Source organism: Rattus norvegicus, chromosome 9, assembly GCF_021556685.1.
Source record: "Rattus norvegicus strain SHRSP/BbbUtx chromosome 9, alternate assembly SHRSP_T2T, whole genome shotgun sequence".
NCBI lineage: Eukaryota > Metazoa > Chordata > Mammalia > Rodentia > Muridae > Rattus > Rattus norvegicus.
Window position 1 is genome coordinate 76,661,010 of NC_141542.1, and position 25,416 is coordinate 76,686,425.

The 25,416-nt window shown below is 40.2% G+C and overlaps 3 protein-coding genes across 14 annotated transcripts in view; 2 read left to right on the forward strand and 1 right to left on the reverse strand.

The window, feature by feature from the left end:
- Window positions 1-6,075, forward strand: part of LOC148003750 (uncharacterized) — an 11,439-nt gene extending 5,364 nt beyond the window's left edge. Inside the window, exon 3 of the mRNA XM_087569101.1 lies at window positions 4,928-6,075. The gene's annotated coding sequence lies outside the window, so the exon portion shown is untranslated. The remainder of the gene's footprint in view (window positions 1-4,927) is intronic.
- Wdr12 (WD repeat domain 12) overlaps window positions 1-9,148 on the reverse strand; it is a 27,907-nt gene extending 18,759 nt beyond the window's left edge. Inside the window, 3 exon segments of one of the 4 annotated variants that reach the window (NM_001393869.1) lie at window positions 5,348-5,442; window positions 8,192-8,413; window positions 8,833-9,148. In NM_001393869.1, the coding sequence (NP_001380798.1) occupies window positions 5,348-5,442; window positions 8,192-8,232 (136 nt within the window). In that variant the 5' untranslated portion in view covers window positions 8,233-8,413; window positions 8,833-9,148. 4 annotated transcript variants of the gene reach the window in all.
- Carf (calcium responsive transcription factor) overlaps window positions 8,954-25,416 on the forward strand; it is a 49,999-nt gene continuing 33,536 nt past the window's right edge. For 3 of the 9 annotated variants that reach the window (NM_001437659.1, NM_001437660.1, XM_087565317.1), the window contains 3 exon segments: window positions 8,954-8,997; window positions 15,831-15,945; window positions 20,089-20,316. In NM_001437659.1, coding sequence (NP_001424588.1) covers window positions 20,101-20,316 — 216 coding nt within the window. In that variant the 5' untranslated portion in view covers window positions 8,954-8,997; window positions 15,831-15,945; window positions 20,089-20,100. 9 annotated transcript variants of the gene reach the window in all.

Genomic DNA, 25,416 nt, shown 5'->3' on the forward strand with positions numbered 1-25,416 from the left:
TATGAAGGCCAGAAGATCCTGGACTGATGTTATACAGACCCTAAGAGAACACAAATGCCAGCCCAGATTACTGTATCCAGCAAAACTCTCAATTAACATTGATGGAGAAACCAAGATATTCCATGACAAAACCAAATTTACACAATATCTTTCTACAAATCCAGCACTACAAAGGATAATAAATGGTAAAGCCCAACATAAGGAGGCAAGCTATACCCTAGAAGAAGCAAGAAACTAATCGTCTTGGCAACAAAACAAAGAGAATGAAAGCACACAAACATAACCTCACATCCAAATATGAATATAACGGGAAGCAATAATCACTATTCCTTAATATCTCTCAATATCAATGGCCTCAACTCCCCAATAAAAAGACATAGATTAACAAACTGGATACGCAACGAGGACCCTGCATTCTGCTGCCTACAGGAAACACACCTCAGAGACAAAGACAGATACTACCTCAGAGTGAAAGGCTGGAAAACAACTTTCCAAGCAAATGGTCAGAAGAAGCAAGCTGGAGTAGCCATTCTAATATCAAATAAAATCAATTTCCAACTAAAAGTCATCAAAAAAGATAAGGAAGGACACTTCATATTCATCAAAGGAAAAATCCACCAAGATGAACTCTCAATCCTAAATATCTATGCCCCAAATACAAGGGCACCTACATACGTAAAAGAAACCTTACTAAAGCTCAAAACACACATTGCACCTCACACAATAATAGTGGGAGATTTCAACACCCCACTCTCATCAATGGACAGATCATGGAAACAGAAATTAAACAGTGATGTAGACAGACTAAGAGAAGTCATGAGCCAAATGGACTTAACGGATATTTATAGAACATTCTATCCTAAAGCAAAAGGATATACCTTCTTCTCAGCTCCTCATGGTACTTTATCCAAAATTGACCATATAATTGGTCAAAAAACGGGCCTCAACAGGTACAGAAAGATAGAAATAATCCCATGCGTGCTATCGGACCACCACGGCCTAAAACTGGTCTTCAATAACAATAAGGGAAGAATGCCCACATATACGTGGAAATTGAACAATGCTCTACTAAATGATAACCTGGTCAAGGAAGAAATAAAGAAAGAAATTAAAAACTTTTTAGAATTTAATGAAAATGAAGATACAACATACTCAAACTTATGGGACACAATGAAAGCTGTGCTAAGAGGAAAACTCATAGCGCTGAGTGCCTGCAGAAAGAAACAGGAAAGAGCATATGTCAGCAGCTTGACAGCACACCTAAAAGCTCTAGAACAAAAAGAAGCAAATACACCCAGGAGGAGTAGAAGGCAGGAAATAATCAAACTCAGAGCTGAAATCAACCAAGTAGAAACAAAAAGGACCATAGAAAGAATCAACAGAACCAAAAGTTGGTTCTTTGAGAAAATCAACAAGATAGATAAACCCTTAGCCAGACTAACGAGAGGACACAGAGAGTGCGTCCAAATTAACAAAATCAGAAATGAAAAGGGAGACATAACTACAGATTCGGAGGAAATTCAAAAAATCATCAGATCTTACTATAAAAACCTATATTCAACAAAATTTGAAAATCTTCAGGAAATGGACAATTTCCTAGACAGATACCAGGTATCGAAGTTAAATCAGGAACAGATAAACCAGTTAAACAACCCCATAACTCCTAAGGAAATAGAAGCAGTCATTAAAGGTCTCCCAACCAAAAAGAGCCCAGGTCCAGACGGGTTTAGTGCAGAATTCTATCAAACCTTCATAGAAGACCTCATACCAATATTATCCAAACTATTCCACAAAATTGAAACAGATGGAGCCCTACCGAATTCCTTCTACGAAGCCACAATTACTCTTATACCTAAACCACACAAAGACACAACAAAGAAAGAGAACTTCAGACCAATTTCCCTTATGAATATCGACGCAAAAATACTCAATAAAATTCTGGCAAACCGAATTCAAGAGCACATCAAAACAATCATCCACCATGATCAAGTAGGCTTCATCCCAGGCATGCAGGGATGGTTTAATATACGGAAAACCATCAACGTGATCCATTATATAAACAAACTGAAAGAACAGAACCACATGATCATTTCATTAGATGCTGAGAAAGCATTTGACAAAATTCAACACCCCTTCATGATAAAAGTCCTGGAAAGAATAGGAATTCAAGGCCCATACCTAAACATAGTAAAAGCCATATACAGCAAACCAGTTGCTAACATTAAACTAAATGGAGAGAAACTTGAAGCAATCCCACTAAAATCAGGGACTAGACAAGGCTGCCCACTCTCTCCCTACTTATTCAATATAGTTCTTGAAGTTCTAGCCAGAGCAATCAGACAACAAAAGGAGATCAAAGGGATACAGATCGGAAAAGAAGAGGTCAAAATATCACTATTTGCAGATGACATGATAGTATATTTAAGTGATCCCAAAAGTTCCACCAGAGAACTACTAAAGCTGATAAACAACTTCAGCAAAGTGGCTGGGTATAAAATTAACTCAAATAAATCAGTTGCCTTCCTCTATACAAAAGAGAAACAAGCCGAGAAAGAAATTAGGGAAACGACACCCTTCATAATAGACCCAAATAATATAAAGTACCTCGGTGTGACTTTAACCAAGCAAGTAAAAGATCTGTACAATAAGAACTTCAAGACACTGAGGAAAGAAATTGAAGAAGACCTCAGAAGATGGAAAGATCTCCCATGCTCATGGATTGGCAGGATTAATATAGTAAAAATGGCCATTTTACCAAAAGCAATCTACAGATTCAATGCAATCCCCATCAAAATACCAATCCAATTCTTCAAAGAGTTAGACAGAACAATTTGCAAATTCATCTGGAATAACAAAAAACCCAGGATAGCTAAAGCTATCCTCAACAATAAAAGGACTTCAGGGGGAATCACTATCCCTGAACTCAAGCAGTATTACAGAGCAATAGTGATAAAAACTGCATGGTATTGGTACAGAGACAGACAGATAGACCAATGGAATAGAATTGAAGACCCAGAAATGAACCCACACACCTATGGTCACTTGATTTTTGACAAAGGAGCCAAAACCATCCAATGGAAAAAAGATAGCATTTTCAGCAAATGGTGCTGGTTCAACTGGAGGTCAACATGTAGAAGAATGCAGATCGATCCATGCTTATCACCCTGTACAAAGCTTAAGTCCAAGTGGATCAAGGACCTCCACATCAAACCAGACACACTCAAACTAATAGAAGAAAAACTAGGGAAGCATCTGGAACACATGGGCACTGGAAAAAATTTCCTGAACAAAACACCAATGGCTTATGCTCTAAGATCAAGAATCGACAAATGGGATCTCATAAAACTGCAAAGCTTCTGTAAGGCAAAGGACACTGTGGTTAGGACAAAACGGCAACCAACAGATTGGGAAAAGATCTTTACCAATCCTACAACAGATAGAGGCCTTATATCCAAAATATACAAAGAACTCAAGAAGTTAGACCGCAGGGAAACAAACAACCCTATTAAAAAATGGGGTTCAGAGCTAAACAAAGAATTCACAGCTGAGGAATGCCGAATGGCTGAGAAACACCTAAAGAAATGTTCAACATCTTTAGTCATAAGGGAAATGCAAATCAAAACAACCCTGAGATTTCACCTCACACCAGTGCGATTGGCTAAGATCAAAAACTCAGGTGACAGCAGATGCTGGCGAGGATGTGGAGAAAGAGGAACACTCCTCCATTGTTGGTGGGATTGCAGACTGGTAAAACCATTCTGGAAATCAGTCTGGAGGTTCCTCAGAAAATTGGACATTGAACTGCCTGAGGATCCAGCTATACCTCTCTTGGGCATATACCCAAAAGATGCCTCAACATATAAAAGAGACACGTGCTCCACTATGTTCATCGCAGCCTTATTTATAATAGCCAGAAAATGGAAAGAACCCAGATGCCCTTCAACAGAGGAATGGATACAGAAAATGTGGTACATCTACACAATGGAATATTACTCAGCTATCAAAAACAACGAGTTTATGAAATTCGTAGGCAAATGGTTGGAACTGGAAAATATCATCCTGAGTGAGCTAACCCAATCACAGAAAGACATACATGGTATGCACTCATTGATAAGTGGCTATTAGCCCAAATGCTTGAATTACCCTAGATCCCTAGAACAAACGAAACTCAAGACGGATGATCAAAATGTGAATGCTTCACTCCTTCTTTAAATGAGGAAAAAGAATACCCTTGGCAGGGAAGGGAGAGGCAAAGATTAAAACAGAGACTGAAGGAACACCCATTCAGAGCCTGCCCCACATGTGGCCCATACATATACAGCCACCCAATTAGACAAGATGGATGAAGCAAAGAAGTGCAGACCGACAGGAGCCGGATGTAGATCGCTCCTGAGAGACACAGCCAGAATACAGCAAATATAGAGGCGAATGCCAGCAGCAAACCACTGAACTGAGAATAGGTCCCCTATTGAAGGAATCAGAGAAAGAACTGGAAGAGCTTGAAGGGGCTCGAGACCCCAAAAGTACAACAATGCCAAGCAACCAGAGCTTCCAGGGACTAAGCCACTACCTAAAGACTATACATGGACTGACCCTGGACTCTGATTCCATAGGTAGCAATGAATATCCTAGTAAGAGCACCAGTGGAAGGGGAAGCCCTGGGTCCTGCTAAGACTGAACCCCCAGTGAACTAGTCTATGGGGGGAGGGCGGCAATGGGGGGAGGGTTGGGAGGGGAACACCCATAAGGAAGGGGAGGGGGGAGGGGGATGTTTGCCCGGAAACCGGGAAAGGGAATAACACTCGAAATGTATATAAGAAATACTCAAGTTAATAAAAAAAAAAAAAATTGCTATTTCATAAAAAAAAAAAAACAAAAAAAAAAAAAAAAAAAAAAAAAAAAAAAAAAAAAAAAACAAAAAAAAAAGTGGGACTGGAGAGATGGCTCAGTGGTTAAGAACACTGACTGCTCTTCCAAACCACATAGTGGCTCACAACCATCTGTAATGAGATCTGATGCCCTCTTCTGGTGTGCATGAAGACAGTGACAGTGTACTTATGTACATAAAATAAACAAAAACAATCCCCACACACACATTTAAAGCTGAGTGGTGCCTACCTTTGATCCCATCACTCAGGAGGCAGAGACAGGAGGATCTTTGTGAATTCAAGGCCAACCTGGTCTACAGAGGAAGCTCTAGGACAGCCAAGGCCACACAGAAGAAATACACAGGCTACTGCATTGAAAAACCAAACCAAACTAAACCAAACTAAACCAAACTAAACCAAACCCTATTGAAGTGTAGCTGTTGATGCTAAGCTTAACTTCTCAAAGAATATATACTCACCATTTTTGGTCTCCAGCAATTTATTGATAATATTACTAAGGTCAGCAACTTCTGAGGTGGCAGGGATTGAGAAAGGAACATCATCTACTGCATATCTATAAAAGGAAATGAGATGTTATATTATGCCTACGCATATTTTGGCAATTCTGCCTATATTCATTCAGTAACTTTTTACTGGGTTCATGCAAGACATATGCTACATGGCATAAACAAAATGATGTAAGATGTCTTTATTTATCTGTGGAGCCCTGGCTGTCCAGGAACTTGCTCTGTAGACCAGGCTGGCCTGGAAATCACAAAGGTCAGTCTGTCTGAGTGCTGGGATTAAAGGCACGTGCCACCACAGCTAGGCAAGTCTTTATTCTTAAAAGAATAAGGAGTGTGTATACAGTATCTTAAATGATGAGGTGATAAAGATAAGTCACTTCAACCAGAGAAAAGGGGTGGAAGTTCAGGATCCAAAAGGACACACAAAAAAGATCATTCTTAAGCCACAACTACAAGAAGTGACTCTGGCCAGGAAAGGGAAGGGTAGCCTGGAGGAGAACGTGGGAAACCAACGACAGCAGACCAGAGGAGATGAGACTAAAGACATGGAGTGCTTTACATCCTGTATACTATGAAACACTTTTTAATTCTTTGTGTAGGCCACAAGGAACCACTGAAGCAGTCCAAGTTAAGGTATAATAGCAGTACTGTGCTTACTGAGATCTTAATAGCTGTGTAACAGACTGGACCAGAAGAATATGACCAGAAACAGAAATCCCAAAGAGAAAAAAACCATTCATCTAGTAAGGAACTTATATTCACATATATAAAGAACATTTACAGTTCAGTAATAAAAAGTCTTTTTAAGAAAAAAACAAAACAAAAAAACAAACAAACAAAAAAACACAGGCAAGGAATTTGAATAGTTTTCCAGAGAAAGAGCAATAACAGGACCAAGCACAATCCGTATCACTTGACAGCCATAAGTGTTGGTGAAGATACAGAGACGAAGAATCTTCATCAGTGCTGGCGATGATGTAAAACAGTAGTTACTTTGGAAAACTGGGAGCCAGTTTCTTTAAAAGTTAAATGTGGGGGTTGGGGACTTAGCTCAGTGGTAGAGCGCTTGCCTAGCAAGCGCAAGGCCCTGGGTTCAGTCCCCAGCTCCAGAAAAAAAAAAAAAGTTGGGTTGGGGATTTAGCTCAGTGGTAGAGCGCTTGCCTAGGAAGCGCAAGGCCCTGGGTTCGGTCCCCAGCTCCGAAAAAAAAGAACAAAAAAAAAAAAAAAAAAAAAAAGAACAAAAAAAAAAAAAGTTAAATGTGGACTTATACTCTTTGACCAAAGAACCACACTTTTACATACATACCATCGAACAAGGAAAACACATGTTCACTGTGCATAGTGGCATGGGTCTTTTAATACTAGTATTTGGAAGGCAAAGGCATGAGGATCTATGGGTCTGAGGCCAGCTTTGGCTACACAGTGAGATCCCGGCCAGCCAGGGCTACACACGTTCACATAAAAATTGTATATTAATGCTTACACATCTACTATTCACAACAGCTAAAATACTGAAAGTTTAACTGGACAATAAGAGAAACTGAACCATACAATTTGGCCATAAAATAAAGTATGATGATATTGTCTCACAAATAAACTAAAAAGAAAAAAGAAAAACACGGTAAACAAAGATGACATCCACAAAAGACCATACATTTTGTATAATTTCATTATAAAAATGTCCAGAATAGGCAATTCTGCAAATAGATGGTAAGTAGGTAAGTAGTTGACTTGGGTGAGGAGTATTTAAGGGATGAAGTGTCAACTAAAGAACGGGCAATCCCCCCCCCCCATTAAATGTCCTTTATAAGAAAAAAAAAAAAGAACGGGCAAGTTAGAGCCAGGCAGTGGTGGCCAGTGGTGGCGAATGCCTTTAATCCCAGCATTCAGCAGGCAGAGCCAATTGGAGTGAATAGTTCTAGGACAGACAGGGCTACATAGAGAAACTCTGTTTTGAAAAACAAAAACAAAACAAAACAAACAAACCCAAAAACCACAATGGGGCTGGAAAGATGGCTCCGTGGTTAAGAGCACTGACTGCTCTTCCAGGTCCTGAGTTCAATTCCTAGCAACTACATGGTGGCTCACAACCATCTGTAATGGGGTCTGATGCCCTCTTCTGGTGTGTCTGAAGACAGCTACAGTGTATACATAAAATTAATAAATCTTAAAAAAAAAAGAATTTGTCATTTAAAAACAATAACAGAAATGGGGTGGTGGTGGTGAAGTTTTTTCTAAAATGAATTCTGTGGATGTTATACAACTCTATTGTGATATACCTGAGCCCCATATTATATATGTATCACCAGCAAAGTTGTCTCTATAGAACTTATTTATATATAGACACACAAGTACACACATAGAGTTTTATCAACTAGATAGAAAACAAGGTTATCTGAAAAGAGGAAATTCCGTAGAGTGGCCTGTAGGCAAGTCTGTGTGAGCATTTTCTGGACTAAAGACTGCTCACGACAGTGAGTAAAAAAAGATTCAAGATGACGTGACCACCGCTTCCAAATGTGATAAGATAGAAGCGTGGGGCACGTGAATAGGAGTGCGAATGAAGTCTTTTATTTTTTTCTGTCCAGCAGTCAGCTTATCTTATTTGCATCAAATCCGTTTCATTCAAGCCTAATAATTATTATTAAAGTTCTTTCGGCTTTGATTTACTAAAGTCTTGTATATTCCTAGTCAAAACAGCAAGGATTACCCGGGGCTACAAGGTCCAAATCGAAGGAGTCTTCAAACGAGATCGGCTTGGGGAAGACAGGGACAGAAGATGGAACCCTTACTTACTTCTTGTTCTCCGTGTAGAAACGTGCCTGGAGTTGTGCCATGGCAGAAAGTATACAACGAGGCTTCTCCACAAAAATGTATGCGCCGATAATCAAGTAGCTCTAAGGTAGACTGCACCTCGAGCGCAGTAGAAGACAGGCTTCAGTTATCTTCCTCGGGTTTCTACAGACCATACCACGAGGTTCTATTTCCACCGGTGCCCAGCCCGCACACATCAAATACCTATTCCGAGATTTAGGAAACATCGATTAGTAAAGCAGTCTTAAAAGCATCCAGTCCCCTTAATACTTTCATATTTCTTACTATCTATCTAGATCCATAAACGATTAGAAAAATAAAGAAAAGAACTACCTTGAACCTAATTTTTGAGGGTGTCGTTAGACCCAGACCCTTTAGACTCAGCGCTCAGATACTACAAACCCCAGCAGGAAGCGCGTTTCAGACCCTCTGAACACTGGGAGTTGTAGGTTTTATTTACTTTGCCACATCGCTCTTAGGTTCTTACATCCGCTTTTAAAACTCCCTTCTCTGGGCAGATATTACACTTCCTGCTTCTTTAATCTGAGTGACAAAGGCTCCACCAGTTCGTTTTCTATGAATCGTTCCAACAGCCAGATTGAGCTGAGACCATGTGTTTTTACCTCAGACTTCAGAGCGGAAACACGAGAAGGGAGAAGGAATCGGAAGGGAACTGGGCGACGGTGGCCGAGACGGGTCCAATCTGATGAGCCTGCGCTGCGCCTCCCGGAGAGTTGCGCCTGCGCATTGTGGTGGTCTCCACGGCGGGGCCTCGGAGCCAAGACGAGGTTGAGTAGTCTCGTTTTGAATTTTCTCCCTTCTGCTACGGCGGACTCCCCTCTCGCGTTGTGGGGCTCACTGCGGCGGCAGGGTTGGGGGAGCCAGAGGTCTGGCAGAGCTGTCCGCGCCCACAGACCGGACGCTCCCTCCCAACCTCCCTTCTTCCTCCCTCCTCCTCCCGTCACCTCCTGACCCTCCGGGGCTGGGAGCAACCGCCGGCCCCCGCCCCCGGCCGTCGCTGGACGCTGCTGCGCGCTGTCCCTGCGCCCTCGCCCGCCTCCACGGCGGCTCTGTCGCCGTGGACCCGGGAGGGGGCCCGCGGCCGGGAGAAGGCAGGCTGCCGCAGGGGGAGGCGAGGTGTCTGTCCCGCAGAGGGTGCGGAGCCAAAGAGCGCCCCACCGCCCCGGAGCACCCGAGTCCAGGGCCCGAGAGCGGCCTCTCCCCTCCTGTCTGAGTCTGATGTTTAGAAAAGCTTCCTCTGCACCTTCTCCCCTGCTTTCAGACTTTTTCTTTTTTCTGTTTTTGTTTTTGTTTTTTTTTTTTTCGGAGCTGGGGACCGAACCCAGGGCCTTGTGCTTCCTAGGCAAGCGTTCTACCACTGAGCTAAATCCCCAACCCCTTTTTTCTGTTTTTAATCCTGAAGTCACTCAAAGGCTTGTCTCGGTCTCAATGGTCTCGATTATTACTCCAGTTATTTTCCTGAGTGGAGAATAGATGGGGGCTATTACTCTTAAGATCCCAAAGTCACTTTTTTAAGGCATTCGCCTGGAAACCTCTGGGGATGGGGTACGGGAACACACTCCTCCCTCCGAGGCAGCAAATTACAGTCAGGCAGAACTGGATTGCAAAATGTGTGGGCTTAGCAGTATGAGTGTACAGGTGAATATAATGAGAGTTTTTCCTGTATGTCGCCTGATATTTAAATCCGTAGAAAATTAGAAGTGATCTAAACAATTGGAGGCGAAAACCAATAATTTGTTAAGTGGACAACACAAAAAGCATGACTGTTTTCAATTCATTCATTTTACAGAATTGCATGCCTTGTATCAGGAATGCCTGAATTTGATTTTACCTGTGTTACTTTTCCTCTGTGCCACACTAAAGTTAGCTGTGACAATTGAAAGTCCCATAAGAAGAACTCAGAACATGTTAACTATTGCTCTCATAAGAGCTACCAATAGAAGTTTTTACTAGAAACCTCAGTGATATAGGTGGAGGCATAAAATGAGAAAAACCTCTGCCGAAATTACAGGGAAAAAACCCCTCTTGTTCAGACTGGGTTTGCTGATGGCAGCAAGGCCCTTTAAACTAGAATCATTTGAAATGATGAGGATTTACGTTAAATAAGCGGGGACATCTGAAACTTGAAATTCCTTAGTTGAAGTATAGCTATTGAATTTTTGCTGGTAACAGGATTGATTAAAAATAGCGTTTTAAACTTCTTTAATTTGGATTTATCAGATTAACAATACCTGGAAGTCAATGCATTTTTTTAAAAAAAATCTTAATTCGAGTGGAAAATTATGATTAGGAAGATACAGAACACTAATTCCTCAAGGAAAGATTTCAGTTTGCAAAGCACACATCTTGAATTCACTAAAATATATTTTTATTTGGCTAAGGTATTTTGTTAAGGAAAAACTAGTTACTAAGAATATCCAGTACGAGTTTTCCAACAGTGACTTATGTGTGGTGGCTGGTGCTGCTCCCATGCATTACCTAGACGGCTAATGCTAGAGTGTTGCTTTTCTTTAGTTTATATCAACTGCAGACTTCTGGGATTCATTTACTGGGGTCTTCATGAAGACTCACTGTTATCTGAAGCATCCTCAACACAGAAAAAGATTTTTTTTTAACTGTCTCTTGGTTTTTTGTTATTAGAGTTTTTTGGTTTGTTTGGTTTGAGTTTTGGGTTTTGGTTTTATTTTTTTCTTTTTGTAGCTGTTGTTTTTTTTATTTTGGGACAGGGTCTCTATGTAGTCCAAGATGGATCCGAATCGACTATGTTTGCCCAGATTAGCTTTGAACTCTAGGCTCACCGGCTTCTATCTCCTGAATACTGGGGTTCTACCTGCTTGTAATCAACCACACTTGCTCGTTTTGAACCTTGAGTCTGAAATTCTGGAATTAATCTCATGGCTTTGTGTCCTGGGCAAACACTCTGCTGCTCAGCTGCATCGGGGCCAGTTCTGGGGTTTTAGGAGAATTCCCGTAGTTTGTTTTCATCCACAGGGTTTGTGTTCCTCAGTTTTGGTTGCCTGCTGTCAGCATTAAGAGGGACTCCTAGAAATAATTGATGAGTTTGAGATTGTATGTCTTTCTCGGTAACATGATGTTCAGCACCGTCCTACCTGGGACATGAATTATTTGTGTGTCCAGGGAGAGCGTCCATCTGCATGCTGCTCACCCATAGTTATTAAGCCACTGTCACAGACCTTGTGATACAGTAAGTGCAAAGGTGGTGATAACGGCAGTTCACATGTGCCACAGAGAAGTTAAAAGCATTTTAAGTAAAATGATGAAATCCAGAGTTTGGAAAGAAAAGCTATAGGCTAGTTTACAACAAGCTATTTCAGAGACCACATTCACAGAGGTCTTACTAAAGTATATTGTTAAACTTGTTTTTAATCTCCCTGCTCAATTCTAAAGTAACTGTCATTGGTTTGTATGTATAGAATAAAGCCTGGTGTAATTAGGCATTCTTTTTTTTTTTTTTTTTTTTGGAGATGGGGACCGAACCCAGGGCCTTGTGCTTGCTAGGCAAGTGCTCTACCACTGAGCTAAATCCCCAACCCCGTAATTAGGCATTCTTGATTCCAGGTATACATATGGACTCAACTGTACCTACCCAAGGGCAAGGAACCACTGTACTCCACTTACCATTAAACAGATAATCAAATCACATCAGAGTCAGGGTAAAATAGTAATATTTAATAGTAAGTAATATTTAAGCTCCCATAAAGCAAGAAATAGACGGGTTTGTGTGTGCAGTGTAAGAGCTGTAGAAGTTGGGGGGTGGTGGCGGCACACACCTTTAATCGCAGTACTCAGGAGGCAGAGCAGTTTGAGATCAGCCTGGCCTACAGAGTGAGTTCTGGGACAACCAGCTACATAGAGAAACCCTGTCTCAAAAACAAAAAAAACAAACAAAAGCTGTAGAAATCAAGATTATTAGAAGTTTTTAGGGAGGATAAATGCCTAAATAAAAGATATTTTAAATGTGATCTTTAACTTTTCTACTAAAAAGTAAAAATTTGGATCTGCCCACCTCTACCTCCCACCTCTGCCTCTATAGTGCTGAGATTAAGGGTTTTTTTGCCCCTACACCTGGCTTGGATTATTAGTTTTAAAGGATATATTTTAGTCCATACAGGTTATGGAAATGCAACAAAATTGATGTTGACAGTTTTTCAGAAAGTATACCTGAGAAATTATCCTTAATGTTTTTAAACAAAGACATATGCTGTTGATCAGAATCAAATGTCCACAGCCCAAGCATTAGTCAGGCGTCTCTGACTAATCTCTAGCCCTCTGCCATGAATTCACCATGTGCAAACAAACAGCCGTGAGAAAGTAATCACAGAAGCACTCATTGTAGTTTCTTCCAAACCTTTGTTTTTTAAAATGGATCAGGTTTTAATTGTATATGTTTGTAATGTTTGTGGCTTATGCATATGAGCGCAGTGCCCACAGAGGCTGGAAGAGGGTGTTACATCTGGGGCTGGGGCTGCAGATGTTGTGAGCCACTTCACCTGGGCGTTGGGATGATTTTGCTCTGGTCCTCGGCAAGAGCAGTGTGTGTTCTTAACTACTAACCCGTCTCTCCAGCTTGTAACCTTTACCTTGATCTTTACCTTTGATATAGAAGATCTACTTTGTAAAGTGATATAACATCCCAGAACACAATTTCCCAGAAAAAGTAAAGTGGGCTCTCGAAGTTTACTAAATATTCTACATCCTTAATGCCTCTTTCTTTCTGTTCCTTCTAACCACCCCTGATACTTCCTGCATATGAAGAATTTGTCAGGTGTAGGGTTACAGGTTGTAGGTGTGGGAACTTCATTTTCAAGTTCCTGTGGCTCCCACAGATTCTCCACTGGTAATCATTTTCATTGAGGGAAAGAGAATGTGGCTGCAGAGATCTTTGGTTCAGTGGTGACTGGAGACTCTTGGTCCTGAAATGAATCTGTAGTTGTGGATGAGGAGTCAGGGACAAAGGTCACCTACTCTGGGGCACAGCACCAGTCAGCCTTAGACTTTAGCTCTTGTCACCTGAGTGAGTAAGACTCTACCGTGTTAGCCTGGTAATAATTAAATTGTAATGTAAAGTATACACCGACCACCATCTCCTTACACAGAACATGCTACAGTGAAGACAGAGTCACAGCTTCCATACAAATAAGCTGGCCTGCTTAGAATTCAGTGCTCCAAGGGAAGACCACCAATGAATGCCAGAAAAGGCATTTCTGAGGCAAAATAACAGGAATCTGGACTTGAACTTGAGCCACTGCCTGGAGGTAATAACTTGATAAACTTTGTTTCTTCATCAGTTGTCCTTCTGGGTTTCTTCTTTTTCTTTTCTGATTGGTTTGGTTGGTTGGTTTCGTTTGGTTTTTGTTTTTTCGAGACAAGGTTTTTCTGTGAGGTCCAGGCTTTCCTGGAATTCAGTCTGTAGACAAAGCTGGTCCTGAATGAACAGAGATTCACTTGTCTCTGCCTCTCAAGTGCTGGGACTAAAGGCATGGGCTACCAATGCCTGGCAACCTTCTTCTTCCTCCTCCTCCTTCTCCTCTTCTTCCTCCTTTTCTTCCTCTTTTCTCTCCCCCACCCCCATTTTAACCCACTGAGTTGTTTTAATGCTACCAGTATGCGTATAGGTGTAGGACCATCCACTGGAGAATAGGCAACCTCTCAAGGGTTGAACCTCCCTGCCATGGGAGTCATCAATTTCAACTCTTCCTCAGTTGATGGATGGAGCTTTTTTCTTTTTTCCCTCTTCTTCCTTCTCCTCTTCCTCTTCCTCCTAGTTCTTCTCCTATTCCTACTCCTGCTCCTTCCTATTTTGTTTCTTTGTTTTTCTCTGTGAAGCTCTAGCTGTTTTGGTTCTTTTTTTTTTTTTTTTCTTTTCCTTTTTTTTTTTTTTTCTTTTCCGGAGCTGGGGACCGAACCCAGGGCCTTGCGCTTCCTAGGTAAGCGCTCTACCACTGAGCTAAATCCCCAACCCCTCTAGCTGTTTTGGAACTCGCTCTGTAGACCAGGCTGACCTCAAATTCAGAGATCTACCTGCCTCTGCCTCATAAGTGCTGGGATTAAAGGTATGCACCACCACTGCCTGGCAGCCAGTGTGTGTGTGTGTGTGTGTGTGTGTGTGTGTGTGTGTGTGTGTGTGTGTAGAACTTTATGACTCCCATTTCTTTCCATTCTTGTACTTTATCTTGATCATGTGTAAGTCTTATGCATGTAGTCATAGTTGCTGTGAACTTATGTAAGACATATATCTGACAGAGGGCTGGTGTCTGGGATATACAAATAACCCAAAAAAACTAAACACCAAAAACCAAATAGTCCAATTAAACATCTTAAATAGAACTAAACAGGAAGTTCACAAGGAAAAAGCATAAATTGCTAAGAATTCTTTTTTAAATGTTCAGCAAGCATCTGTAGTCATCAGGGAGATTCAAATTGAAACTACTATGAAATTACATATTGCCCCAATCAGAATGGTTAAAATCAAAACAAACACATGCTGACAGGAATATAAGTAAGGGAGAATGATTATTTGCTCATTGAGATTTGTCTTCAGTTCAAATCTTTGAGAAATGAGCGTCTGTGCTTAAAGATTTAAGAACAACACTGTTTTAGTTCACTGCGACCTAATAATGAAGAGTTTTAAATGGATGAAGGAAAATGTCAGCTATGCTTTATCAATACCTCAGAAATTGGAATAAGAATATCTCTTCTGGGCTGGAGAGATGGCTTAGCAGTTAAGAGCACTGACTGCTCTTCCAGAGTTCAATTCCCAGCAACCACATGGTGGCTCACAGACATCTGTAATGAGATCTGATGTCCTCTTCTGTTGTGTTTGAAGAGAGCTATAGTGTACTTACATGGATAAAATAAATAGATAAATCGTAAAAAAATAAAGAATATCTGTGCTACCCATGGCAGAAACATCTTAAGGTAGATACCAGAAACTCTGAGTTGAAAATGTTTCCACTGAATGAGATTCAGAACACAAAGGCATGGATTAAGAGGTGTATTTTGAATATATTTTTCTTCTTATAAATTGTGAATTTTATGTAATAAAAATCCACTGAAATTTAAGACTCTTCAGTAAGTATGGAGCAAAACCTGTAAGTGGTAAAAGACTCTAAATCATGGTTTCTTACGGTTTTTCTTAGGGCTATGTAAAGCAATTGAATTTAGTGATACCAGGGTTTTATTAGGCTGATTATTTTTATTTTATGTATATGGGTGTTTTGTTTGCATGTATGCCTGTTACATATTTACTGACTTATTTAGTGCATGCACATGCATTCATGTGTTTGTATATGCACTTTGGTGCATGCCCATGCATGTATGTGCATGTGCTTATTCAAGCACACATCTGTGTGCATGTGTGGAGGTCAGAGAACAGCTTGTAGGACTTGGCTCCTTTCACTGTCTGGGTTCCAGGAGTCCAACATGGTTCCTCAGGCTTGGTACCAAGCAACTTTCCTTACCCACTGAGCCATCTCATAAGTCCCATCAGAGAATTCTTTTAAAGAGATATTACTCAGTTTGTTCACTGTGAATTTGTTTACGATCTTTGCATTCACGTGTTCATGACTTTTCTATTTAGGTATGGTGAGACCAACAGACGAAGAGACGATTGCCATTGGGAAGACAGCCCATTTTTCACAGTTCTCGAAAGGAGTGGGCATGCTGTACCACCAAGTGCCAACAATAACACCAAGGTCAGCGGAGGGTCTACGTGGGGTAGAGGACTGCAAACGAACCTTCTTGTGGTTTTTGAGAGAAAGACTGGGCAAAGAGGCCCAGACCAGATCAGATAGTCTGAATAAACTTACTGGGCTCTGGCTTGTGCTGGCTGGCAGCAGACCTTAGGGTACCAGGCCCAAGTGCCTCAAAGTTTATATTATGCTTAATTTCTCATTTCCAAGTTTGTCAAGGTAATACTAGATAGTATAAGTGTTTAGTTTTAACTTTAACCCAGGCTGTTAGATGTTACAGATGTAATCCTAGAATGCAAGCCCCCTGCCTTAGCTTTCTGATTACATGTACAGCCATGCCCAACTGGAGGAGATAGGGAGATCAGAGTATTAAGATTACCATTATCGGGACTGGAGAGATGGCTCAGCAGTTAGGAGTACTGACTGCTCTTATGGAGGTCCTGAGTTCAATTCCCAGCAACCACATGGTGGCTCACAACCATCTGTAGGGGGATCCATGCCCTCTTCTGGTGTGTCTGAAGACAGTGACAGTATACTCATATAAGTAAAATAAATCTTGAAAAAAAAAAAGAAAACGAAAACAATACAAAACAAAAAAAGATTACCATTGTCTTCTTCAGGATTTTAAAAAGTTATTCTTTGATAATTTCATATATTTTGATCATAACCAATGCAAATTCCACTTCCTCCAGACATCCCCAATACTCGTCCTACTCACCTTCTCAGTCCACTGAGTGCAGTTAGTTCTTCCTGAGTGCACTGCGGCCTCTAGAGACCACCACCTGAAGAAGACATATTCCCCATTGTCCAGGAGAAATCAATCAATTGCCAATAGCTCTGCAGCTAAGGATGGAGCCTTGTGCGCCCCTCTTCCATCCGTGCTAGAATATTGATTAGCTTGGGGGGTTTTTTGCAGGTAACCATAGCTGCTAGAAGTTCATAGGGCAATGATCATGCTCTGTCCAGAGACATTCCTGATACTCATTCCCATCTGATTCCTACATTCCTTTCTACCACTCCCCTTTTCATGAGCTTTCGAAGGTAGATAGAATGGTATTTCTTGAGCACTGAGGGGAGTGTAGAATGGATTAAATGTCCCATTTGGGGCTGAGCTCTCAACATTCTCCCAGTCTGAGTACTTTGACTGCAACCCACTGCAGAAAAAAGCTTTCCTGACCAGAACTGAGAGTGGTACAAACCTTTAGCTATAAACATAGTCAGAAGGCAGTTAGATACGTTCATTTAGCAAAACAGTAGCAGTTTTCCTTCTAGCAGCTGTGACCTCTCTAGCCATGGACTTGTGACTAGGTTTAGAGTACCAAAGTCCCTCCTGTATAGTGGGTCTCAAATCCAATTAAGATGCAGTTGGTTACCTCCATAACAATAATGCCATTGCTGTACCAAGGAGCACATCTTACCTGGTAGGTCACTATTATAGCATACAGGGTCTACTGCTCAGTAAGTCCATTAATCCTTTTTCCTCTCAGTGGCCAGAATAGCACCTCCTCGCACCATGCAAACCAGCTTGTGGGGAGGAAGCTACAGTTCTAGGTTGAGTTCTCTAGGTACCACAGTAAAGGTGTGTTGTGTCTTTAGTGGTAGAGCCTCACAAACTCATCCCTTGGTTGCTTACATTAAATGTGTCTGGTAGTTTACGCTCATCTGACATTTTTACTTAAAAAACATTTTTATGGTTAATTTTGGGCAGGGTGTGTGTGTGCATGCACCACCGCATTCATGTGGAGACCAGGGAACTTTCCCTACTGAACCATCACTCTTTGTAATTTCAGTTTTCTGTGGTCAGCCATGACTAGAAAATACTAAATGGGAAATTTTAGGAGTACCTTCTATTGCAATGTGGTATAGTCATTCTATTTTATTATTGTTTTTGTTTATTTTTTGTTGTGCCTAATAGACCTAGTAGAGAAATGCTGGTATAGAAGTGCACATGAGGGGGTTGGGGATTTAGCTCAGTGATAGAGCGCTTGCCTAGGAAGTGCAAGGCCCTGGGTTCTGTCCCCAGCTCCAGGAAAAAAAAGAACCAAAAAAAAAAAAAAAAAAAAAGAAGTGCACATGAGGGGTTGGGGATTTAGCTCAGTGGTAGAGTGCTTGCCTAGCAAGTGCAAGGCCCTGGGTTCTGTCCCCAGCTCCGGAAAAAAAAAAAAAAAAAAAAGAAAAGAAAAAAAGAAGTGCACATGAAGGATTTGGTCTTTTCTAAGGTTTAGATGTCCACTGGCGTATTCAGAGTGTATTTCATAGGAGACATATTCTGTGCATGCGTAGTCCTGTAGCACCAAAGCATCTTTCTAAAGTTATGTGATCCCATGTAGTTAACATACCTTGAGGGACACAGATTATCATGTGTGTGTAATACCATCAACACCAAGGCAGACACATAAAGTTGCATAAGGCCATATAGATTAACATGTCCTGAAGGACACGTGTTCTCATACATGCATAGTCCCACTGGTACCAAGGCATCTTTTAGAAAGTTATGTAATGTTGTATAGGTTACACCCAACCCATAAAATTAAACTTTTATTTCATTAAATAATTGTGCAATGAGTGTAACATAACTTTATAACACAAATGCAATTTTGGTGAGCAAACATAGGATATAGTTAAGGACAGAACGAGGGACTACGTAATCCTAGTATTTAATTTGCCTTAAATGTGTTCTGGTGCCTTGACAAGTTAATTAACAAAAACAGTAATTTCTGTCTATAGAGAGGAAATTATTTTACTTACATTGTGTAAGAGACCATAGTATGGAAGATGGAAATTTTACTTAGGATTAACATCCCCACAAAGCGTCATTAATTGTACAATTGGCCAGGTGTTTAATCTTTCAGCCATTAGCCAATCAGAGAAAATGGGACTGACTGAGAAGCCAGCATGGAGCCACGTCACTCAGTAGGAGGCACCTGTGGTGATGGTGAGACAGAAAGAGACACCCCAGGACTCGAGGCAGGGCCTCACGGGAAAGGGTTCTGAGCTTAAGAAGAGCAGCGTGACACTTAACTTTCCGCGCTTGAAGAATAGTTGTTCTCACAGTGATACAAGATGTTTAATATACCAGGAATGGAAGTACACACTTGTTTTTCCAGCACTCAGAGACACAGGCAGAAGGTTAAAGTCGGGCCTAGGATACATATTTGAGATACTGTTTCAAAAAGGTTTTTTACATACCATATATTTAATGATATTAAGTATAGCCATAAAATTTGTGCATTCAAAATATATTTTTTAATTTATATTTCACTTTGTTCAAAAGCATTCCTGAGGAAATAAAGACTTAAAAAATATAAAAGTCGGGCTGGAGAGATGGCTCAGAGGTTAAGAGCACTGACTGCTCTTCTAGAGGTCCTGAGTTCAATTCCCAGCAACCACATGGTGGCTCACAACCATCTGTAATGGGATCGATCGATCGATCGATCTATCTATCTATCTATCTATCTATCTATCTATCTATCTATCTATCTAATCTATGTCAACAATTTCACTTAAGACGACTGTTCTCAACTTGTGGGTCACAACTCATTTGGGGGTTGAACAACCCTTTCACAGGGGTCACCTAAGACCATCCAAAATCAGATATTTACATTACAATTCATAACAGTAGCAAAGTTATAGTTATGAAGAAGCAATGAAAATAATCATACTGTTGGGGTCACCACAACATGAGGAACTGTATTAAAGGGTTGCAGCATTAGGAGGGTTGAGTACCATTGGCTTAAGAAAACTTTGGGCTACAGTGTAGCTCAGTGTAAATAGCCTAGCATATAGAGGTCCTGGGTTCAATATCCAGCACTAAAAATAACCAGAATCCCTGGGCATAGTGGCACACGCCTTTAGTCCCAGCACTTAGGTGGCAGAAACAGCAGAGGAAGGCAAATCTCTATAAGTTCCAGGTGAGCCTGGTCTACAGTATGAGTTCCAGAACAGCCAGGGCCTTATAGAGATACTCTGTCTTAAAGAAAACATAAAAAATAAAAATGAAAAAAAACCCTTTTGTTGCAAAAGTAAAATGAACAATTAATTGTAACATAAATGTCTTTCTATGTTTAGTATATAGCCTTTTTTAGATATTGTAAAAATATGGCATATTTTACAAAGACTGAGTAAATTTCTTTTTCTTTTTAAAAGCGTCTGACCTGTATGGACTCTGGGGATCCTTCCCTTGGACAAAATGATCCCCCTACCATTTTGCCCAATACTGTTCCTGAAACACATGATCCACTCACATCACAGAATATACCAGAGACACTGACTGACACACAGGCCCTTCATGAAGAGCAATTTCATCTTTTGGACCAAAATGGGCAGCCTATTCAATATGACCTTCAGTCTTTGGGAAATTCTACTGCACAAATGGTGAGAATATTTTATATCTAATGAGTTTTGTGTTTTTATGGTATTTAACAAATTATATTAATCATGCTAAGTTAGTTTCCTTTTTTGTGCATTTGTTTGTTTGTTTGGTTCTTTGAAACAAGATTTCTTTGTGTAGCCCTGGCTGTCCTGGAACTCATTCTGTAGACCAGGCTGGTCTCCTCAAACTTGGAGATCTGCCTGCCTCTGCCTCCTGAGTGCTGGGATTAAAGGTATATGCCACCACTGCCCAATGACCCTAGTTTGTTTGTTCCTTTATCTATCTGTCCCTCCCTCCCTCCTTCCCTCCCTCCCTCTCTTCTTCCCTCCCTTTCTCCTTCTCTTCCTTCCTTCCTTTTAAATTCTTGTCTCTGTCCACTGTTAAGATTCCCACAAGAACACCAAGCTATTCAGCCATAGTGTATACGCAGAGGACCTAGGGCAGACCCATGTAGGCTCCCTGATCTCTGCGAGCCCCATGAGTCCTAGTCAGTTGATTCTGTGGGTCTTGTTCTTGTGGTATCCCATACCCCTCTGGTCCCTACAATCCATTCTCCCCTTCCTCTGCAGGACTTCCTGAGCTCTGTGTAATGTTTGGTTATGGGACTCTGCTTCTTACCCCACCAGTTGCTGGATGAAGCCTCTCTGGTCTCTCTGATGATGATTATGCTAGACCTCAGTCCCAGAACCTCTTCAGGCAGAACAAACTATAGGTTGAAGATTTGTGGCTGGGTTGGTGTCCCAAACCCTCCACTTGCATGGTTATAGAAGATGATGGGTTCAGTCTTCAAGAACCCTCATTACTATGAGTCTTTCTAGGGTCACTCTCCTAGATTCCATGGAGTTTCCATTGTACTAGGTTTTCACCTTGCCCCCAAACGCCCCCAGTTCCAGTCACTGAGCCTAGTATTTTCTCTGGCCCCCCCATTCCCCTATTCCCAACTCCATCTGCACCCATCCCAGCAGCAAAATCTATTCTATTTCCCCTTCCCAGGGAGATCCTTGCATTACCCCTTAAGCCATCCTTGCTACTTAGCCTCTCTGGATATGTAAGTTATAGCATAGTTGACTTTTACTGTACAGCTAATATCCATTTATTATTGGGTACATATATACCACGTTTGTCTTTCTAGGTCTAGGTTATCTCATTAGGATGATTTTTCTAGTTCTATCCATTTGCCTGCACATTTCATGATGTCATTGTTTTTTTTACATCTGAGTAATAATAATACTCTACTGAGTAAATGAACCACATTCTCTTTCCCATTCTTTGGTTGAGGGTCACCTAAGTTGTTTCCAGTTTCTGGCTATTAGGAATAAATCTTGTATGAATATAGTTGAGCAAGCGTCCTTGCAATGTGATTGACCATCCTTTAATATATGCCCAGGAGTGATATAGCTGGTTTTGAGGTGTACTGAGTCTCAACTTTCTGAGAAACCACTATATTGATTTCCAAAGTGGCGGCACAGTTTGCATTCTCGCCAACAGTGGAGGAATGTTCCCTTGCTCCGCATCCTGGCCAGCATACGCTGTCACTTGTGTTTTTGATCTTAGCCATGCTGACTGGTATAAGGTGGAATCTCAGGGTTGTTTTGATTTCCATTGACCTGATGACTAAAGATGTTGAACATTTCTTTGAGTGTTTCTCTGACATTTGAGATTCCTCTGTTGAGAATTACCTGTTTAGATCTGTACCCCATTTTTTAATTAAGTATTTGGTTTGTTGATGTCTGGTTTCTTGATTTCCTTATACATTTTAGATATTAGCCCTCTGTCTAATGTGGAGTTGGTGAGGTGTATCTTTTCCATTCTGTGGGCTGCTGTTTTGTACTATAGATGGTGGGAGTCCTTTGCCTTACATAAGCTTTTCAGTTTCATGAGGTTCCACTTATTAATTATTGATCTTAGTTCCTGTGCTGTTGGTGTTCTGTTCAGGAAGTTGTCTCCTGTACCAATACATTTAAGGATAGTCCCTACTTTCTCTTCCAGTAAGTTCAGAAGTCTCTGGTTTTATGTTGAGATCTTTGATCCATTTAGACGAATTTTGTGCATGGTGATAGATATGGAACTATTCATATTCTTCTACATACAGTCATCCAGTTAGACCAGCATCATTTGTTGAAGATGCTTTCTTTTTTTCCATTGTACATTTCTGGCTTCTTTATCAAATATCAGGTGTCCATAGGTGTATGGATTTACACCTGGTTCTTTGATTCGATTCTATTGATCAGTGTGTTTGTTTTTATCCCACTACTGTGTGGTATTTATGACTACAGCTCTGTAGTATTGAATTAGGGATGGTGATACCTCTGGAAGTTCTTTTATTGTATAGGATTGTTTTAGCTATCCTGAGTTTTTTGATTTTCCATGTCAAGTTGATATTGTTTCTTCAAGGTGTGTAAAGAATTGTGCTGGAATTCTGATGGAGATAGTGTTGAATCTGTAGATTGCTTTAGGCAAGATGGCCATTTTTACTATGTTAATCCTTCTGATCCATGATTATGGGAGATCTTTCTATTTTCTGATATATTCTTCAATTTCCTTCTTCAAAGACTTGAAGTTTTTATTATACAGGTCTTTCACCTACTTTGTTAGAGTTACTACAAGACATTTTATATTACTGTCTATGGTGAAAGATGTTGTTTCCCTGTTTTCTTTCTCAGCCTGTGTGTTATTCGCTATTGTATCCTGCCACTTTGCTGAAGGTGTTTATCAGCTGTAGGAGTTCTCTGGTAGAATTTATTGGGATCATGTGTGTATACTATCATATTATCTGTAAATATCAATGCTTAGACTTCTTTGTTTCTAATTTGTATCCCCTTAATCTCCTTTATTTGTCTTATTGCCCTGGCTAGAACTTCAAATGCTGTATTGAATAGATATGAAGACAGTGGACAGACTTATTTTGTTTCTGATTTTAGTGGAATTGCTTTATGTTTCTCTCCATTTAATTTGATGTTGGTGTAAGGCTTGCTATAAATTCTGTTACCGTGTTTAGGTATGTCTCTTGTATCCCTGATCTTTCTAAAACTTTTATTGTGAAGGTGTGTTGAATTTTGCCAAGGCTTTTTCAGCATCTAGGATATGATCATGTGTTTTGTTTTATTTTGTTTTCCTTTCAATTTGCTTATATAATGGGTTACATTGATGGATTTTCAAATATTGAACCATTCCTGCATCTCTGGGATGAAACCTACTTGATCATGGTGGGTTTTTTTTTTTTTTTTTTTTTTTTTGGTCTGTTTTTAGATTTGGTTTGCGAGTATTTTATTGGATATTTTTACATCAATATTTATAAGGGATCTTGGTCTGTAATTTTCTTTCTTTGTTGAATCTTTGTGTGATTTGTATAGCAATGTGACTGTGGCTTCATAAAATGAATTGGGCAATGTTTTTTCAGTTTCTATTTTGTTGAATAATTTGAGTAGTATTGGCATTAGCTCTTCTTTGAAGGTCTGGTAGAATTCTGCACTAAAACTATTTGGCCCTGGGCATTTTTTGGCTGGAGGACTTTTAAGGGTTGCTTCTTTTTCCTTAAGGGTTATAGGTCTATTTAAATTGTTTATCTGATCTTGATTTAACTTTGGTAAGTGATATCTATCAAGAAAATTGTCCATTTCTTTTAGGGTTTTTAATTTTGTGAATACAGTTTTGGAGCATGACCAACTAATTTTTTTGGATTTCCTTGGTGTCTGTTGTTATATTCCCCCATTTTGTTTCTGATTTGTTAATTTGGATACTGTCTAGTCTTTTAGTTAGTTTGGAAAAGGGTTTGTTTATCTTACTGACTTACTCAAAGAACCAACTCTTTGTTTTATTGATTCTTTTTTTTTTCTTCCTCCGGAGCTGGGGATCGAACCCAGGGCCTTGCACCTGCTAGGCAAGCGCTCTACCGCTGAGCTAAATCCCCAACCCGTTTTATTGATTCTTTGTATAGTTCTCTTTGTTTCTATTTTATTTCAGCTCTCAGTTTGAGTATTTCCACTCCTCTTGGGTATGTTTCCTTCTGTTTATTCTAAAGCTTTCAGGTGTTTTTAAGTTGCTAGTATTAGATCTTTCCATTTTCTTTATGAAGGCACATAGTGCTATATACTTTCCTTTTACACTGCTTTCATTGTGTACCATAAGTTTGGGTATATTGTGCCTTCATTTTCATTGAATTCTAGAAAGTCTTTAATTTCTTTCTTTATTTCTTCACTGTCCCAGTGGTCATTGAGTAGACAGTTGCTCAGTTTTCATGAATTTGTAGGCTTTCAGCTTTTTTCTGTTGTTGAAATCCAGCTTTAATCCATGGTAGTCTGATAGGCTATGGGGGGTGGGACACGTTATTTCAGTTTCCTTGTAACTGGTAAGAATTGTTTTGTGATGAAATATGTGGTCAATGTTGGAGAATGTTCTGTGATGTACTGAGAAGAAATATATTCTTTTGTGTTTGGGTAAAATATTCTATAGGTAATTTTAGGTCCATTTGATGCATAACATCTATTAGCTATATTATTTCTGTTTGGTTTCTGTCTTGAAGACCTGTTCATTGGTAAGAGTGGGATGTAGCTATTAATATATGAGGTTTGATGTGTGATTTAAGCTTTAGTAATGTTTCTTTTACATATGTGGGTGCCTTTGCATTTGAAGCACAGATGTTAAGAATTGTAACATCATCTTGGTGGATTTTTTCCTTTGATGAGTATGAAGTGTCCTTCTTTAACTTTTTTGACTAATTTTGTTTGAAGTCTATTTTGTTAGCCATTAGAATAGTTACACCAGTTTGCTTCTTGAGTTCACTGGCTTGGAAAATTTTTTTCCAACCCTCTACTCTGAGGTATATCTTCCTTTGATGTTACAGTGTGTTTCTTGGCATCTAGGCATGCAACAGAAGGGTGAATCCTGTTTTCATATCCATTCTGTTAGCCTGTGGGGTTTTTTTAATATTGGAGAATTGAGTCAATTGATAGTGAGAGTTATTGTCATTTTTAACAAAATCTCAATTGTTGGACTTTACCAATGAAGACTCCTGAGCCTGATGCTGGGGTGAAAGCCTGCTAGCTCAGAGAGTCAGAGAAAGGGTTCAACTGACTTTCCTCCACAGTTGAAGTCCTAAAAGG